Source organism: Rhincodon typus, chromosome 1 (genome assembly GCF_021869965.1).
Source record: "Rhincodon typus isolate 14 chromosome 1, sRhiTyp1.1, whole genome shotgun sequence".
Taxonomy (NCBI): Eukaryota; Metazoa; Chordata; class Chondrichthyes; order Orectolobiformes; family Rhincodontidae; genus Rhincodon; species Rhincodon typus.
The window spans coordinates 130,269,544-130,289,606 of record NC_063332.1 but is presented as its reverse complement, the minus strand read 5'-3'; the positions used below and the strand labels follow the sequence as shown (position 1 = coordinate 130,289,606).

General features: G+C 40.7%; 1 protein-coding gene across 4 annotated transcripts in view; it reads right to left on the bottom strand.

The window, feature by feature from the left end:
- Positions 1-20,063, bottom strand: part of LOC109934644 (lipopolysaccharide-responsive and beige-like anchor protein) — a 722,782-nt gene that overhangs the window by 469,539 nt on the left and 233,180 nt on the right. For all 4 annotated transcript variants that reach the window (XM_048614313.1, XM_048614252.1, XM_048614407.1 and 1 more), the window contains exon 23: positions 14,301-14,467. In XM_048614313.1, coding sequence (XP_048470270.1) covers positions 14,301-14,467 — 167 coding nt within the window. The remainder of the gene's footprint in view (positions 1-14,300; positions 14,468-20,063) is intronic.

The following is a 20,063-nucleotide window of genomic DNA, read 5'->3' as shown; positions in this document are numbered from 1 at the left end:
CCAGGGAAATATGCCCTAATTTACTGTGTTTCACTTACATCAGGGCTAGCGTTGGCTGCTGTAAGGCCTTTATGGGGAAGTGGGGGTGCAATCAAATGAACCTTGTGACTCTGTACAGACACTGAAAACAATGAAATATCCCTTAGAAATCACTCTACTACAATAATACTATGGCCTGAAAATCTGTGTGAAACAACAACAGGGTGAAGTGTAGCAGCTTCAGAAGGGAAAGATTGCTCCACTACAGTAGGCCCTATTTCAGCTGTGGAATTATCTCTTTATATCACTTCATCTTTTATGCTTTTTATTCTCCAAGATGCTCCTTAAAACTATCTCTTTGAGCAAGTTTTTGGTCGATTGGAAGTGGTTTTAAATTTTGCTTGATAATAGTTGTAGAAAGCCTGAAGATGTTACCATAATGCAAGCTGTTATGATTAATGTTACTTAAGTGTCTATCATAACCTATTACTGGGGTAAAGCTTTCTGTGCACTGGTGAACTGACCCTGCTTAGTTTTACCCAAATTGCAACTACAGGTGGACACTTCTGTTAGTGCTTTTGAATTTCCCCTTTCCTGAATCCTCATATCCTTTCATTAGTTTGAAGTCACATCCAAAACCTGAGTTATCTGCCAGCAAGAAGCCAGTCCAACCCACTATAAGTGGAACCCCTTCCAATTGAACACCTCCCTCTTTTTGCTGGTACCGGTGCCAGTGTTCCATGAAGCAAAATCCTGCCACCCACATCACTCTTTCAGCCACACATTTAACATTCCAATCTGTGTGTCCTTACAGCAAATGGCACGTGGCTCAATTATCAATCCAGTGATTACTGCCCATCAGATTATGCTTTTTAATTTTGTCCTGACTCAAACTCTTCCAACTGAACCTTCTTTCCTACTTCTACTTATATTGTTGGTTCCTACAAACAGCGCACAAAAAAATAAAAAACAGGGTCCTATCACTCCAAGATCCTCTCCAACTTTCACTGAACATTTACCATACCGGTACCACTACCTAAGTTAAGATTGTGACTGCTTCCTGGATCAAAAAGTGTCTAGGTAACTATCTTGCCCTTTGATACAATCTTGGATTCCAGTTCTACAGTTCTCTCAAAATGGAGGCACTTACTGCAGATGTAATTTTCCAGAATCACAATGCATTGTACAAACTCATACATACTACAAATATGGCACACTATATTTTATTTATTTAATATGAATTTGATATTGAAACTCCTTTTCAAATTTTCCTACAAGGAATCTTTAGCAGAGGCTGTGTCTCTTTTCTGGAGCTTTTTTTTTTAAACTGACTGTCAATCTCAGTGAGTTTCAATTTTAAAAATTATCTGTTAAGAAAATGCAAGTCAGTAATCCCATTTTTGCCATAACGCCACTGTAAGTGTAGGACTGTTGTCCTGTAAAGGCTCAGTATATTACCATCTGGTTCTGCCAAAATCTGGAGTTAATATGAACACAAACATTTTTAGTTTCTTCAGCAATTTAAATATTGCTGAAATATGCTGCTAGAGTTTCAAACAAATATCCATGAGGATAACTGGGGCAATTTGCTGACACTACTTTAGGAAATAACTATTTCACTTTTCGCACTCACTTCCTCTTAAAGAGCTTCTAAACACGCTATTGGAAAAGGTTTTTTTTTCAGGAGAATACATTGCACAACTGATGAATTATTAGCATTGATTTCACCTTCAGTTCTGATAAGTTCCTATACCCACCACACTCATGTTCGAAATATTCCTTTTATGCAATACTTGACAGCGAACTGGATATGAGTTTTCCTTGAAAAAAATCAACCAAATTGCTGACAGTATTTCTAATACAATTAAAAAAATCAAATCCAATGTAATAAAAAGGAATTTAACTTATTCTATTCCTTTGCAGCAATGGCCTTGGTCATTGGGTTTTGTTCAAAGCCATTTTACGGCTGTATATATTTTTTTCTGTTGCCAGCTTTTTTGCCCTGTGTCAGCTTTTTAAAAAATCATAGTCAGCTATTTTGAGTTTTATAGGTTGGTATATATAAGGCTACTGAACTTACTTGTAAGATATTATATAAACAATGCTCTACTGTGTTCTAATGACCTACTATTTCATATGGAGCATTGACTTAGCTAGTCTATATGGCATGAATGACCCCACAAAAATGTCACTTAAAAGTGATCTTAAACAATAAAGGTGTGAATTTGAACCCCTATCAGCAGATCACTATCCTTGGCCCCGAGATTACTTATCCAGTAACATCAGCACTGTGTTACTATTTTGCCTTGACTTTTTTTTCCTAGAACAAAAGTTAAAATTCTCTGATTTCAAATAAATGATGATTAGGATTATCACCCACCATGAACTTGTACCTGTTTCCTCTAATTAAGTAGCATTCAGACTTCATATTGCCAGCTCTTGATCGTACAGTATTGTGCAGCCAATGGTAAACACAATGTTAACTGGTTTCACACATTATTAGGGGATGCAAAATCATGAAAGGTGAGTGCCAGTTCAAGTTGGTCAACATTGTTCAAAGCCAGTATGTAACTCTTAAATGGGAAATGAATTCTGATTGGGACAGGAAATTGACTTCAGGAAGCAAGGTAGAGGGCACGCCTCTACCTACATCAATGGCGTTGAAGTGGATTTGGTCAAGAGCATCAAATTCCTAGGAATAACGATCATCAACAATCTATCCTGGTCCACCCACGATGATGCGACAGTCAAGAAAGCACAACAATGCCTCTACTTCCTCAAGAGGCTACGGAAAGGAAGGCAAATGCAATGTTGGCATTTATTTTGAGAGAACTTGAATATAAAAGCAGGGATGTACTACTGAGGCTTTAAAACGCTCTGATCAGGCCATATTTGGAGTATTGTGTGCAGTTTTGGGCCCCATATCTCAGGAAGGATGTACTGGCCCTGGAGCGGGTTCACAGGAGGTTCACGAGAATGGTCCCAGGAATGGAAAGTTTAACATATGAGGTACGTTTGAGGACTCTGGGATGATACTCATTGGAGTTTAGAAGGATGAGGGGGGAGGGAATCTCATTGAAATTTCAGAATACTGAATGGCCTGGACAAAATGGATGTTGGGAAGATGCTTTCATTGGTAGGAAAGTCTAGGACCTGAGGGCACAGCCTTAGAGTAAAGGGAAGATCTTTTAGAACGGAGATAAGGAGAAACTTCTTCAGCCAGAGAGTGGTGAATCTATGGAATTCACTGCCACAGAAGGCTGTGGAGGCTAGGTCATTAAGTACATTTAAGACTGAGATACTTAGGTTCTTGATTATCAAGGGTTGCGGGGAAAAAGCAGGAGAATGGGGTTGAGGAACTTATCAGCCATGATTGAATGGCAGAGCAGACTCAATGGGCCGAATGGCCTAATTTCTGCTCCTATGTCTTATGGTCTTATGGAAATTCAGCATGTTCATAAAGACACTTACCAACAGAAAGCATTCTATCCAAATGCATCATGGCTTGGCGTGGCAATTGCTCTGCCCAGGACCTCAAGAAACTACAGACAGTTGTGAACACAGCCCAGTTCATCACACGAGCTAACCTTCCATCCCATAACTCCATCTATACTTCTTGCTGCCTCAGAAAGGCAGCCAACATAATCAAAAACCCTTCCCACCCCAGTTATAACCTCTTCTAATCTCTTTCATTGGGCAGAAGATACAAAAGTTTAAACACATGTAACCACAAATTCAAGAACAGCTTTTTCCGTGCTGTTATTAGATTTCTGAATTAGATTTCTCATTTCAAATTTAACGTTGACCTCGCTCTTTGTGCGCCTTCTCTGCAGCCATAACATTGTATTCTCGATCTGTTCTGTTACCCTTATGCATTTTGTATGGTATGATCTGCCATAGGTACATGTTACAATAACAAATCAAATTAAAAATCAAATTGGCCTGGCAAAGACAGACAAACAAACGCACAACCCAGCAGAGAGAACCTCCCAAGAGTTTCCAATGCAGCATGGAGGCCTAGGTACAGGAACTGGACAGGAGGACAGTGTTCTTCTGTTCATAGTGTCTGAAGCCCTCTAGAGAAACAATACAAAGGCAGTGGGAGCAAATAGTTATTGCAGTCAATGACAGCAGTTAAGCTCCAAGGACTTGGATGCTGTGTCGCAGAGAGTTCAATACCTTCACGTGAGTGATCAAGGTCAGTGAATTCATGCTCAAATTGACTGCGTCACACACTACTGAATTCACTGAGCCATTCCACGTTCTCAGCAAGCAACAACCTTGATCAACGATGACTCAAAATTTACATTCATATAATTTCCTCAATCTCTACAGTTGGCAAACGTCATACCCACATCTCTCAGCTTGCACACACTGCCAGCTATTCAGCCATGACAGGCACATCCTCAAATATGTTACATCATACTCAGTGATACACTTTCCTGTCTTGTGCAGGTATGCCATAGAACCACATAACCAGCAGAGAACAGAAATGTTTGCGTGGCCTCTTCCTGATCTTGCCATTGATGCAGCAGTCATGATTGAGAATGTAGTCGGTTGCAGAGCTGAAGCAATCAAAATTCAATTACTCATATACTTTCTTGTATCTCACCTCCCCACACTCCACAAACAAATCAGATTTACAAGCTGAATCTCTTATTTTCCCTCTTCCCTAGTGCCAGCTTTGTCCTTTCAAGTATCATTGAACTGCGACCTCGTCAGGCAAGCGAGCAGCAGCAAGAAATAAAGAGAAGAAAAAAGACATGTCAAAGAAATACTATCAGAGATAGTGGGAACTGCCGATGCTGGAGAATCTGAGATAACAGGGTGTACAGCTGGATGAACACAGCAGGCCAAGCAGCATCAGAGCAGCAGAAAAGCTGACGTTTCGGGTCAGGACCCTTCTTCAGAAATGGGGGAGGGGGAGGAGAAGGGGATTCTGAAATAAATACAGAGAGAGAGGGGGAGGCAGATGGAAGATGGATAAAGGAGCAGATAGGTGGAGAGGAGACGGACATGTCAAGGAGGCGGGGATGGAGCCAGTAAAGGTGAGTGTAGGTGGGGAGTTAGGATGGGAGTTGGTCAGTCAAGAGAAGACGGGCATACTAATGTGGTATACTGTATCTGCTGTTCCCAACGTGGCCTCCTCTACATCAGGGAGACCAAGCGAAGACTTGGAGACCGCTTTATGGAACACCTACGCTCGGTTCGCGACAAACGACTGCACCTCCCAGTCGCGAACCACTTCAACTCCCCCTCCCACTCCTTGGATGACATGTCCATCCTGGGCCTCCTCCAGTGCCACCCGAAGGTTGCAGGAACAGCACCTCATATTTCGCTTGGGAACCCTGCAGCCCAATGGTATCAATGTGGACTTCACAAGCTTCAAAATCTCCCCGCCCCTGACCGCATCCCAAAACCAGCCCAGCTACTCCCCGCCTCCCTAACTTGTCCGTCCTTTCTCCCACCTATCCGCTCCTCCCACCTCAACCCCCACCCCCACCTCCTACCTACCAGCCTCATCCCCGCCTCCTTGACCTGTCCGTCTTTCCTTGACTGATCAACACCCACCCTAACTCCCCACCTACACTCACCTTTACTGGCTCCATCCACCCCTCCTTAACCTGTCCGTCTCCTCTCCACCTATCCTCTCCTTTATCCATCTTCCATCCGCCTCCCCCTCTCTCTCTATTTATTTCAGAATCCCCTTCCGCTCCCCCATTTCTGAAGAAGGGTCCAGACCCGAAACGTCAGCTTTCCTGCTCCACTGATGCTGCTTGGCCTGCTGTGTTCATCCAGCTCTACACCTTGTTATCTCTTATTAAAGAAATCCTATCATTTGTTATCAAATTTGTAGGTGCCAACTCAGATTCTGACACTGAATACTTTAGAGGATAGTCTGGAGGTAGAATCTGCATGTTAAGTTTAGTGGGCAAGCTTAGTCTGCAGCCAAGTCAAAAGAAACAGAAGCATAAGAGCCAGCTCAACAGAAAGCAAAGTTAACCACAAGTTCTATTGCAGACGACTTAGATGAGAGACTTTCAAAGAACGGTGTACAGGAAGAGATTGACAGGTGTGCAAACATGTTTGGTGCGTTAGATATCCTGCCTGGGGACTTTTTTGTAAGGTGCATGGAACTGTCCAGCACCAGCCTTATATATTGTTTTATGCAGAGCTGGGTACTGATTCTTTCTAACATGGAAGTAATAGCCAATTTCATGAGACTACTTGCAGATCCAAACACGATGCAGTGTGCAATGGTCAATACTTCAGATTCTACTGCAGCAGAAGCCATACAATGCTAAGTGCTGCAGTAGAAGTTAGACTGGAGTTATGCAAACTCATCTTCCTTCTATCATGGCTACAAGTATCTGTGTTAAGACAGCTTGCAAGTTTTCAAAGCAGCCCAGCAACCTATCCTCCAAAACATTGCTATGACTGTTTATATAGCTCCTCGAGCAATGGCAATGACATTATGGCGCACAGACATGCTGTTCTTTCATGGGATGACAAGTCATTCTCCTTTCCAAAATAACGTTCGTCTCCCAGATGGGTTTTTAGAACGAAAAACAGTAGTTATATGTCACCTATCACTATTAGGCTAGTTTTTTATTCCAGCCTTTTATTGAATTCAGATTTCACCACTTGTCATAGTGGAAATTGAATCAATGTCCCAGAAGCTTGATTACTAGTCCAGTAACAAATGAAGTTTAAAAACTGAAAGAACTGCAGATGCTGTAAATCGGGAACAAAAACAAAGTTGCTGGAAAAGCTCAGCAAGTCTGGCGGCATCTGTGAAGAAAAAAAAGAGTTAACGTTTCGGGTCCGGTGATCCTTCCTCAGAACTGATGGTGGCTGGGAAAACGTCAGTTTATATGCAGAAAATAGGGAGGTGGGTGGGGTAGGGAGTAAACGATTGGATAGAGCCTAAAAGGAGAGAAGGACAGTTGGGCAGAGATAGTAGGAACTGCCGATGCTGGAGAATCTGAGACAAGGTGTAGAGCCGGATTAACACAGCAGGCCAAGCAGCATCAGAAGAGCATAATGAATAGTAACCTGCACGATACATTATGGTCACATAATAGTCGTAGCTTTAAGAAGTGGAACTCTTTATAGTTATGCCACATTTTGAAATCAAAGTCTGCACCATAGTGAAGCCTAGTTGAGCTTAGATTTTATCAGCTTCAAATAACCTCTTCAGAGTCTAACCAAAGACTTGTTGTCTGGAGCTTTTGAATAATTTCCCTGCATTGAAGTAACCTTTGTCTTAACAGCCCTACTTCCCTTTCTCAAGAGCAACTGTTTTACACATCCAGCTTCAGCCGAGACTTCTGCAAACTGACCAAAACTGAAAATAGAAGGCTTTTATTCCACAAAATCTAGGTATTGCCCCTAAGCTCAATGTAAATTTTAGAATCTTCTGTCTGAAAGCCCAAAGCATTACACTAATTACTTTGTTCACCTGTAAACTCTCCCAATGTAAACAAATCCCCATACTCTCCCAGAAGGCTCTCTCTAATATCGTGTTAAAGAAGAAACCACCATGGATACAGAAATACCCACAAAATAGTCATTAAAGCTCTTTAAACACACAGAAATCCCACAACTGTATATCACTAGTTCAAAACTCAAAAACCCAAAATAAATTATATTTATATATACACCATACATCACACAAGCACTATCAAACTCAATGACAAAATATGAAACTCCTTTAATATAGATATACATCCCAAGAAATGTCACTGAGGCACCATCAAACCAAAATGAGCCCCGAGTGAAAGTAAGAAGAATTGGAGAGGTGATCAAAGATGGAATCAAAAAGGAGCTCTAAAGATAGACATAAAATTGAGAACATCCCCCCCACTTTTGGTCTCATTGTTTGAGCAAAAAAATTATGTTAGAAGCAGTTTGGAGAAGGGTCACTCAGTTCATTCCGAGGATTAGGAATTTTTTTATAACATTATTTTCTGGAGGTGATGGAAGATGGTTTATTTTATATATAAAGTTTCTTTTTTAGGCTTAATGTTATTAAGACCATATATGAGACACAGTGAGATGGCTAGTAGATTTAGAAAAGCTACTACATATCTGACTGATTCTGCTAGATGGGTGACTGTCGGAAAAGGTGAGAAAGTAGTTCAAAAGACTTCAGTGGAACAGTAGAAAGGATAGTCTATCTGAGGAAAATGGAAGGGGCAGTCAGTTATTGGACACTTGGAATGATTTTTATGTTAGGCAACGTTTGACAAGATTTAATAAAATTATTGTTATTGGGGACACTTCTGTCAGGGCACAGACAGGAGAATCTGTAACAGTATGTGTACAATTAGGCAGGTTTGTTGCTTTCCTGGCACAGGAATTAAGGATATCTCTAAACGTTTCAAGCATATTGTTAAAGGTGAGATTGAGAAGCCTGAAATTATTGTGCACATTGGTAGGAATGACATTCTTAGGGAAAAGATTGAAGCAGTACAGAGTGAAAGTATGAAGTTAGGTAGAAGATTAAGAAATAAAACCTAAAAGCAGTAATTTCTGGTTTACTCCCAATGCTAAACTCAAAAGAGGAAAGGAACAAAAAGGTTAAAAGGTGATAAATCAATGGCTGAAGAGCTGGGGTATTGTGTGGGGATTCAGGTTTTTAGACAATTGGAATGTCTTCTGGGACAGAAAAGACCTGTTCAAAAAGGATGGGTCTAACCTAAACTGGACAGGGACCAATATCTTCCCAGGGAGATTTGCTCATTCCGTTCAGAAAGACAGAATTCCTCCACTCCCCCTTTCTAAGTAGCAGCGTAAACAGAAGGATTGATGGGGAAGGTTCTGAATGTGAGGAGAGCACTTCAGTCAGAAAAAAAGACGAGAGAGTCAGGAGTATGTAGTAACTGCGAAGAACTAAACTGCATTTATTTCAACGCAAGCAGTTTTACAAGTAAGGCTGATAAACACAGGGCATGTTTAAGAACATGGGATTCGGACGTCATAGCTATTATAGAAACTTGGCTGAGAGATGCACAAGACTAGCAGCTCAATGTTCCAGGTTTTATATGATATATGAAGGATAGAAAAGGAGCAAAAAAGGAGGGGGGGGGGTGGCGTTCTTGATTAAGGAATACATTGCCGTTGTATCTAGGGAAGATATTTCTGAAAAATTGTCCAGTGAAAATATATGGGTAGAACTTATAAATAAGAAAGGAAAGATCACTTTGATGAGATTGTACTGTAGACTCCCCCAAATATTAAGAGGGAAATTGAGAAACGAATATGTAGGGAGTTCTCAGATATATGTATGCATAATGATAATGGGGGATTTTAATTTTCTGAACATTGACTGGGGCTACCAGTGTTAAATGTTTTGATGGTGAAGAATTTGTCAAATGTGTTCAAAAAATTTTCTTTATCAATATGCGGATGCTCCTGCTAGAGAAGAAGCAAAACTAGACCTTCTTTTGGGCAATAAGGGAGGGCAGGTGACTGAAGTAAAAGTGGGGTCTAGCAATCATAATTCTATTAGTTTCAAAATGGTTATAAGAAAAGGATAAGCCTTCCATAAAAGTTAAAGCTTTTAATTGGAGTAAGGCAAATTTTAACGGTATGAGACAAGAACTTTCAAAAGTTGATTGGTGTAAACTGTTTGCAGGTAAAAGGACGTCTGACAAGTGGAAGGCGTTCAAGAGTGTGATGACGAGAGTTCAGAGGCATTATGTCCCTGTTAAAGTGAACAGTGAGGCTGGTAAGATTAAGGAATAACGGATGAATAAACATACTGAGGTTCTAGTCAAGAATAAAAGAAAACCTTATTTTAGATATAGGTAACTTGGTTCAATTGAGTCGCAATCAATATAAAAACTATAGGGGCAAAGAGGGGATATGAGATAACGTTGGCAGATAAGGTTAAGGACAATCCAAAGAGATTCTACAAATACATTAAGAGCAAGAGGGTAACTAGAAAGAGGGTAAGGCTTCTTAAAGATCAAGAAAAATGTCTGTGTGTTGAATCCCAGGAGATGGGAGAGATACTAAATGAATATTTTGCATCAGTTTTTATTGTGGAAAAAGAAATGGAGTCTAGAGAATGCAGAGAAATAAACTTGGATGTTTTAATAACAGTTCGGGAGGTCTTAAAGAAATAAAGGTGGATAAATCTCCAGGGCCTGATCTAATGTATCCCAGAATGTTGTGGGAAGTAAGAGAGAAAATTGTGAGACCCCTTGCAGAAATACGTGCATCATCAAAAACTACAGTGAGGTGCCTGATGACTGGAGGGTGGCTAATGTCGTACCTTTGTTTAAGAAAGGTTAACAGGAGAAACTATGAGTCTGACTTTGGATGTGGGTAAATTGTTGGAGGTGATTAGAAAAGATAGGATTTATGGACATTTAGAGAGGAAAAAAATTGATTAGGGATAGTCAGCATGGTATTGTGAGAGGGAAATTGTATCTCACAAACGTGATTGAGTTTTTTAAGGAAGTTACCAAAAAGATTGATGAGGGCAGAGCAGTAGACATTGTTTATTTGGGTTTTAGTAAAGCCTTTGATGAAGTTCCACATGGCAGACTAATTAGTAAAGTTAGGTCACATGGGATTCAGGGTGAGCTTGCCAATTGGATAGATAACTGGCTTATCAGCGAGAAACAGAAGGTAATAGTGAAGGTCTGGATGAACACAGCAGGCCAAGCAGCATCATAGGAGCAGAGAGGCTGACGTTTCCGGCCTGGACCCTTCATCAGAAAAGGGGGAGGGGAAGGGGGTTCCGAAATAAATAGGGAGAGAGTGGGAGGTGGATAGAAGAGGGATAGAGGAGAGGATAGGTGGAGAGGAAACAAACAGGTCGAAGAGGCGGGGATGGAGCCAGTAAAGGTGAGTGTAGGTAGGGAGTTAGGAAGGGGACAGGTCAAGGGGGCCCAGCATCCGCAGTTCCTACTATCTCTGTAATAGTGAAGGATTGCTTTTCGGACTGAAGGTCTGTAACCAGCAGTGTTCCACAGCGATCAACTCTGGGTCCTCCTTTGTTTGTCATTTATATAAATGATTTGGATGAAAACATAGTAGGCATGGTTAGGAAGTTTGCAGATGACACCAAAATTGGTGGCATAGTAGAAGTTTTTTTTAAAAACAAAGCGATCTTGATCAAATGGGTCAATGGGCTGAAAAATGGCAGATGAAGTTTAATCTGGATAAATGCGAGGTATTGCATTTTGGTACAATGAACAAGGATAGGCCTTGGGTAGTGTTGTAGAACACAGGGACCAAGGTGAGCAGAAACATAATTCTTTGAAGTTTGAGTAATATATAGACAGGGTGGTTAAAAAGGCGTGTGGCACGCTTGCCTTCATTGCTCAGTCCTTTCAGTATAGGATTTAGTCATGTTCAGGTTGTACAGGACAGGAATACGGTGTCCAGTTGTGGTCACCAGTTATAGGAAGGATATTATCAAGCTAGAAGAGGGTTCAGAAAAGATTTACCAGGATATTGCCAGGTATGGAAGGTTTGAGTTATAAAGAAAGGCTGGATAGGCTGGGACTTTTTCCACTGGAGCGTAGGAGGTTGAGAGGCGACCTGAGAGAAGTTTATAAAATAATGAGAGGTATAACCAGAGTTAATGGTAGTTGTCTTTCCCTAGGATGGGGGATTTCAACACTCGGGCTCATATTTTTAAGATGAGAGGAAAGAGATTTAAACAGTCATGAAAGGCAAACGCTTTACACAGAGGGTGGTTTGCACTTGCAATGAACTTCCTGAGGAAGTGGAGGATGAGGGTACAATTAGAACATTTAAAAGACATTTGGATAGATACATGAATCGGAAAGGTTTGGAGGGATATGGCCAGGAGCAGGCAGGTGGACCAGTTTATTGTGAGATTATGTTTGGCGTGGACTGCTTGGATCGAAGGGTCTGTTACCAAGCTGTATGATTCTATAACTCTATGAAGCATCAGCAGGCAGGTTAGTACTGTATGCATGTGAGCCTAGAAGAATGATAGGCACTCTTGATGAAACAAATGAAATCCTGAGGTTTGATAAGTGGATGTTTCCTCTTGAAGCAGAGACTAGTGGACAGAGGTCAAGAACAAGGTCACCCTTTTAAGATGGAGATTGTGGTCATTTTTTTCGCAAGTGTCATTAGGATGGAAAGCAGTGAAAGCTTTGTCATTGCATTTATTCAAGGAGAGTTAGATTTTTGATCAACAAGGTAGTTAAATGTTATGGGAGACAGACAGGAAAATGCATTTGTAAGCACAACCATGATATCATTGAATGGCGGAATAGGTGCAGAGGGCTGTATGGTCTACTTCTGCTCTTACATCCTCGTTCTTAAAATAGATGTTTCTCACAAAATTTTCATTGCCGCATTGAATGCCTCTGCATCCTGGAAAAGTTAGCCAGCCTGTATAACTAAATTAGCCTCTCCATTTACGTTGCCCAAGGCAAGTCATACACCACAAACTCCAGTGCTTTGCCCAAGTGGAATCTGAGTGCAGGTCCTCAAAGCCGCGTAAGTTATGCTGTGCAGGCCTCCTGCTGAGGGAACCAGACAATACAGTGACTTCATGTCAATGGTTACTGCCTTCCAAAGATGTAGACCACAACTTCTGATCAACTTAAAGAATCTCACAGATCACTCTCCCGGTGAACCACTTTCACTGTGCATATAGCTCCCATAATGCCCGCAATAGTACACAATCTGCAAACTCGAGTGTTGTGGTGACAGAGGGGACCAAATAGACAATTAGTTTTTGCGTGGTTCCTCACTCTAGGGACCTTCTGTCTCTGCTGCCCTTTTCCATAACACTGTTTAAGAAAGGGACTCTGAATGGAATGACCACTAAAGAAGGTGACTGTTTAGTCTGGAAGTGATGAGGCAGATAGAGTTCCTAAAATTTCAGAAATTTACAGCAGCATGGTGAACTTGAGAAGTTAATCAAAAATGGTCACAAAGAAAATTGTTGTTTGACTGCATAGAGAGGGAGTTCCAGAATTTTGCCCCAGCAATTGTGAAGGAATGACAATATATTTCCAAGACAAGATTATGGTTTGCTTAGAGTAGAACTCACTGGGTGATGATTTTCCAATCCATGTGCTGTACTTGTCCGACAAGATGTCGTGGTCATGGGTTTGGAAGGTACTGTCTAGAGAGGCTCTGTGAATTTCTGCAGTACATCTGCCAGTATTGCAAATGATGATTAGAACAATCCTACTCCCATGTGAACTGATATTGCCTTTGCTAGTCAGTTGTTTTACTCATCCAGCAATCTTCCCTAACCTACAGCTCCTTATACTTCAATATAAAACCCCTACAACAGCTCTTAAAATCCACCTTTAAGTTACAGAACTAGTCCAAACCATCAATAACTCGTGGTGTATTTGGAATGTGAAGCAATATTTTTGTAAACTTGAAATTTCAAGAAGAAACATTGTTTCTAAAAAAAAACATGGCTACTATAAAAGGAATGCATTTTCGTTTTCTGATTGTATTGGACATTGACAGTATTCAATATTTCAAAGTCAACTTATTAATAGCCGCACATTTTCTAAACAATTGGAGAGAATTTGAAAGTTATTAAATAATTTATGTAAAAGAATGTCACACAATCTTACAAGCTCAAGATTTTGAAAGAATTGTTTCCTGACTGTACAACTGCATTTTTTCTTTAATAACTCAGCTTTTCTTTGTTTCAATTAAATGCATTTGGCGGTTTATTGTTAAGTTTCTTTACTATTTATTTTCTTTCAAACACAATTTCAATTTCATACACAACTAAAGACTATCAAGTAAATTCAAATACAATGCATATCAATTAATGCTTTGAAATTTTAGGGTTAGTTATTAAAATTTAAGATCAAAAACAGTTGTCAAGTATATTAGAGGGAGCATCCACGACCAATCCTATGATTTTAAAACAATACGACCTGTATGAAGACATGTGCCACAGTCAATCACTATTAATGCATAACCAAGCAAAAAGTCTGTGCTAATTATGTGATGCGCTTACATAGTGAAGCGGTCATTAGGATAGGGAAAATAGTGAAGTAGCTTCATGATGAATACTAACCATTTGGCATTCCTTCTCGGTCTCCATATGCTTGCATCTTGTGTATTCAATGTAACTTTGAGGCAATATTTCAGAATGCTGAATTGAATAGCTGTATCAAGAGTGTAGTGATGGACTTAACATCTTACAATCTCCATGCTGAAGGTTAATGATTTCTAATATCATATTTCATATTGTGTCAAGGAACAATAATTGAAGCTAACCTCATGCAAATGCTTGGTGTGACTTCATTCTGAACTAAATTGCAAGTTTAAACCAACAGATTTACCTTAGTGAAGAACTTCCCCAAGCACCATGCTTGTCTGTCAAAATGTTGATTATCTTCTGTACCAGCTGAGTGGATGTCACATGGTCTCGATACTTTGCTGCTCGTATTAGGTGATCACACATCTTTTCCTCTTCACGTCTTTCTGCTGTGTACTGGGCACACAGAGACTATTAAGAAAGAAATACATTTTTTTTTTTAAGTATCATTTTTACAAGTATCATTCGTAATATCAGACTCTTCAAGCCAGAGAGCAATAGGGAACAGTATTGTAAATATCTGTTTTCTTGACAGTCTGTATCATTCCACAAATTACTATAATATATGTATTTTCAGAAATACATTTTAGCTGATGCTAATCATAAGAACGCATCACTATTTTTCTGACAGCTCCATCCTTTGAGCCATGTCCAGGGCTGGCCTACATCAATACAAAGAAGAGATCATCACTTATAGATAGATATATAGATGATCTCATGAAAGGAAAATAATCCTTACATATTTTTATTAAACAATAACAAAATAATTTTTAATGATTTGGAAGGTTATTAATTGGTTATAAAGGGGTTGAATCAGCTTCAGTTAATGGTTAACTTTTCAAAATATTGTAAAAGCAAATGGAATCACATGTGAAGCCAGTCTATTAAGTATAGGAACTGCACCATAAGGAAATAGAACTGACTTGAAGTGAAATACAGACAATGGCTATAAAGACTGTGGGGAAACCAACAGATTAGGTATGACACTTGGACAGGGAAGTGTGAAAATTGTACTATGTAACGTCTTGTATAAAGATTTGAGATTTCTCCATCCCCAACAGAACAAGCTTTATGATTTACAGTGATAAAACTGGTTCTCTGCTTACAAGAAATAAATGATCAACAACCCGATTTCCTCAAATTCTCTTATCAATTTGTTGATTTCTCAATGACAAGTACTACTAAAAGTTAGGGAGACTAATTTGGATAGTCCCTGAAACCAAGCATCGGAATTGTGATTCATGATTAACTTGAACCCAATGTTTGGAATGCAAGCAGCGCACCAACTTCATATTATCTGCTCATTAGCATGTGGGCTTCATGTAGCTAATAGTAATCACACTGTTCAATGACTGTACAGATTGTACTTCCTAGAATTTACTAAATCTGCACTATAAGGTTTAAAATTAGATTGCACCTCTTAAAGGGGACATGTATTGTGGCTAAATACTGGCAGTAATTCAGAAACTGAATTTGACTTGGGAAACAATGAAGAACAGCACGACATGGGAGAGAGTGGCTTCAAAGTTTTCAGATGGAGGCCCTGGTGCTGGTAGAAAGTAGGAAAGAAGATGGTTGTTCACAGTCTCAGAAAGCCCTTGAGAAAAAAACACTTGAGAACCTGTGGAAGTAGATAAGCCATAGAGGTCAGTGCCAGGAGTTAAGTTCCAAGGATCTGGCTGTGGTACCACAAGTAGTTCAATGGCATCTCACGAATTGTAAGGGAAAATGTATCTGCACGTGCCATATTCTGTTAATTGTATACCCGAGATACTTGGATTCATCACAGCCATTTGACTCAGCTATCATCATCATCAATCAGGACTCTCAGACAACATCCATACTCTTGACTGAAGTCTCACATGCTTAGCATTGTTGCAAGCGTTATATCTACATCTTACAGCTAGGAGTCACTGCTAGTGATTCAACTATGACACCCATATCAACCAAACATATTGCATGACATTCACCGACTCACTTTCCACTATCCAGCAAGTGAAGGTTGCACACAACTGAAGGTAACAGGAGCTAGCCCGAGAGGAAGACATGAATATATAACTCCATAAAGGTGATAGTGCTGCAATTATTGTAATCGCAACTGCTAAGTTGAAGCTAATGGTGAAACTGAATCAAATGGGCATGACAGCATCTTCAAACTAAATCTACCTTTGCAGGTCCACTTCAACTTCAGACCACAATGCACCTCTTATATCACTAATCCTCCATGTTCTGCCCCACCATCTCACAGTAAGCTTTATTCAGTTCCAGAAAATGATTGGCTTTTGAATCCCAAAATTAACTGTTTCTCCACGCACAGATGCTGCCAAGCCTGCTAAAGTTTTCCAAGGTATTCAGCTTTAATATACGCTTATATTTACATCTTCAGGAAGAAATGCAACCTGGCCAGGCTGTGGAGGAAGAAGACGACTATGCACCAAGAAGATACCCCTTTGTTCAATTTCAGACACAGCCATCCATTCAGAGATTGTCAATGCGTGTAAACTCGAGGATAGCATGGAGACAGAGTCTGCACATAGTGAGACACCGGCCATAAGTGATCTGTAACTAAGGCAGAAGTAAGGACAGCAAAACTGCTAGTTAAACAGAGGGTGAGGTTTAATATGTGTTCTGTTACAAAGGACTCCGATGAAGACTTCAGGATAACAGCCAGAAGGAGGAGGTTGATGGATACGTACAAAGTTATGTATGCGTGGTGCATTTGGACAACTGTAGACCACATGTACCTTTGCCAAATCCCACTGTGATTTCTGGGCTGGAAAATGTAGAATTGACATGATCCCCTCAGTCCAGCAACTGCAAGGGAACAGCCATGAATGAAGGTCAAAGTCAGAAGTCACATGACTCCAGGTTATAGTCCAACACATTTATTTGAAATCACAAGCTTTCAGAGCACTGCGCCTTTGTCAGGTGAAGTCACTTCACCAGATGAAGGAGCAGCGCTCTGGAAGCTCGCAATTTCAAATAAACCTGTTAGGCTATAACCTGGTGTCATGCGACTTCTGACTTTGTCCACCCCAGTCCAACACCGGCACCTCCACATCATGGCTACCATTGACACCACAAACTGCTGACTAAAAGTGGAGAGGATCTCCAAAAAGATCATGCATATTGGACACAGACATCAACACTTCACCTGATGAAGGAGCAGTGCTCTGAAAGCTAGTGAGCTTTGAATTTGAATGTCCACCCCAGTCCAACACCAGCACCTCCACATCATGAATGAGGGAGACCACTATATTTTGCCTTCATTGATCTGACCAAGGTATTCAACCACATGATCAGAGGCAGTCTATTCAAGCCGCCGGTAAAAATTGGTTGCCCACAAATTCTTCCCCAAGTGATCTCCTGGAGTCTGCTAAACTGATCAGCATTGAGTTATTGATAAATCAATGATACATGCACTGTTTGGCCACATTCATCAGACGGCTGACAGCTATTTATTCAAAAGACCTTCATTCTGGTGAACTAGTTACAATTGTCTGTGCATCCAAATTTTCATGATAAGAAAATTTTCAAGTGAGATTAAGAATGGGACGCTAACAATGACAAGGATATAGTTATTGATATCAATGACTCATGGTGGCTACCTGTTGTAAGGGCTTGGAAATAAGCTTCCAGAAATGAAAAGCTCAGCTGCCCAAGAAGAAAACCCAGAGAAAACAGAGGCCAGTGAATTGCATATCTTCTCAGTTCACTGTCTTCCTCTGCAGCAAATAATGTCATGCCAGTAGTTTTTTGTGCCACACCAAGTGATACTCAACGGAGTCGACCACCATGGAGCAAACCATTCTCATACAGGATAGAAAGCTGACACAGATTGATGCACTGGGGGAAGCCAGGCAGTAAGTCTACAATAAGGAACATAAAGGAGTCGAGAACCAACTTGTCACAGGATTTTTGTGGAGCTTAGAATTCATGCCTTCCAGCACAGAAACAGTGGGTGACTCAATTACAACACTTGTGAACCACAGAACCATGGAGGAACTTCACCCCAATTGTTGCGATTCCATACAATTCACCATCCGAGAAGGCTATCGCTGTTCCATCATTGAATATTAAAGGCTGTATTGTGACTCGCGCAGAGATTTAAAGAGAAATTCAAACACACAATGATTTAGTGAACTTACGTCGCAAGAGTTCATGTCTTCATGCAAAAGATCCTTTACTGTATAAAAAAATACACAAGGTAAGCACTACTAATTTAACACTTTAGCTTGCCAAGACTTAGGAAGTAGAATGGGGAGTAGGTTTATAACCAATCGCTTAATCATGGAGATGTTGAGGATCCATTTGCTTCTCCTTTTGGAATTCAAACCAAATACACTACAGTCCTGTGAAATCCAATTACTTTTTCCTCAGTGTCCGAGCTGTTCTCCCTATATATGAAATTTCACAGAGAACCCATACATTAGCTTATGATGAAGCAATTTTTTAAAAAAACATTCTCTCATGGGATGGAGGCATCGCTGGTTGGGTCAGCATTTATTACCTTTCCCTAGTTGTCCTTGAGAAGGTGGTGGTAAGCTGCCTTCTTGAACTGCTGCAGTTCCACGGCTTGTCGGTAGACTCATAATACCATTAGAGACGGAAATTCCAGAATTTTGACCCAACAACATTGAGTACTTTCAAGTAAGGACAGTGAGCAGTTTGGAAAAGAACTCGGTGTCTCAATGTATGTGCTGCCCTTATCCTTCCAGATGGAAGTCGCAGCAGGTTTCAAAAGTGCTGTCAAAGAAGCTTTGGTGAATTTCTGCAGTGCTTCTTGTAGATGGTAGACATTGCTGTTATTGAGAATCAGTGGTGGAGGGAGTCTACGTTTGTGGATGTGGTACCAATCAAGTCGGCTGCTTTACCCTGGATGGTGTCAAGCTTCCTGAGTGTTGTTGGAGTTGCACTCATCCAGGCAAGTCGGGAGTACTCCATCACAACGTTGACTTGTGCCTTATATAAGGTAGACAGCTTTGGTAGCCAGGAGGTGAATTACTCACTGCAGTGATCCTAGCCTTTGACCTGCTCTTGTGGCCACTATTTACATGGCTAGTCCAGTTCAGTTTCTGGTCAATAGTAATCCACAGGATGTTGATAGTGGGAGATCCAATGACAGTAATACCATTGAATGTCAAGGGGTGATGGTTAAATTGTGTCTTATTGGAGATGGTTATTGCCCAGCATTTATATGGCGTGAATGTTGCTTGCCACTTCACAGCCAGAGAGGTTTCTATTTATCTTAAATTTAACATTTAAAATACATCAATTATGGATCAAATATGTGCAACAGCTGATATGATTTCCAATCTCTGGGGAATCAAGGAATATGGGGAGCTGGCAGAAAAGTGGAGTTCAAGTCCAAGATCAACCTTGGTCTTTCTGAAAGCTGAAGCATGCTCAATGGACAGTATGATCTTCTCCTGCTCCTATTTCATTTGCTGTTACATATTTTATGCTTTATGTGGTGACTAATGTTCAACATCTGAGTTTCGAGTGCATGACAAGCAGCTACTACCAGAAACCTGAGTGCTGCGGTCCAAGCTCAGATTGACATTGTGAAGTCAGCTTACTGCTAATTGTTCTAATTACAGGGTATCACAACAGTTCAACAATCTGTTATCCAATATACTGCAAGAATTGCTCAGATATTGAATCAGAGATAGTAGGAACTGCAGATGCTGGAGAATCCGAGACAAGAAGGTGCAGGGCTCGATGAACACAGCAGGCCAAGCAGCATCATAGGAGCAGAAAGGCTGACGTTTCGGGCCTAGACCCTTCATCAGAAAAGGGGGAGGGGAAGGGGGTTCAGAAATAAATAGGGAGAGAGTGGGAGGCGGATAGAAGAGGGATAGAGGAGAGGATAGATGGAGAGGAAACAAACAGGTTGAAGAGGCGGGGATGGAGCCAGTAAAGGTGAGTGCAGGTGGGGAGTTAGGGAGGGGATAGGTCAGTCCAGGGAGGACGGACAGGTCAAGGAGGCGGGATGAGGTTAGTAGGT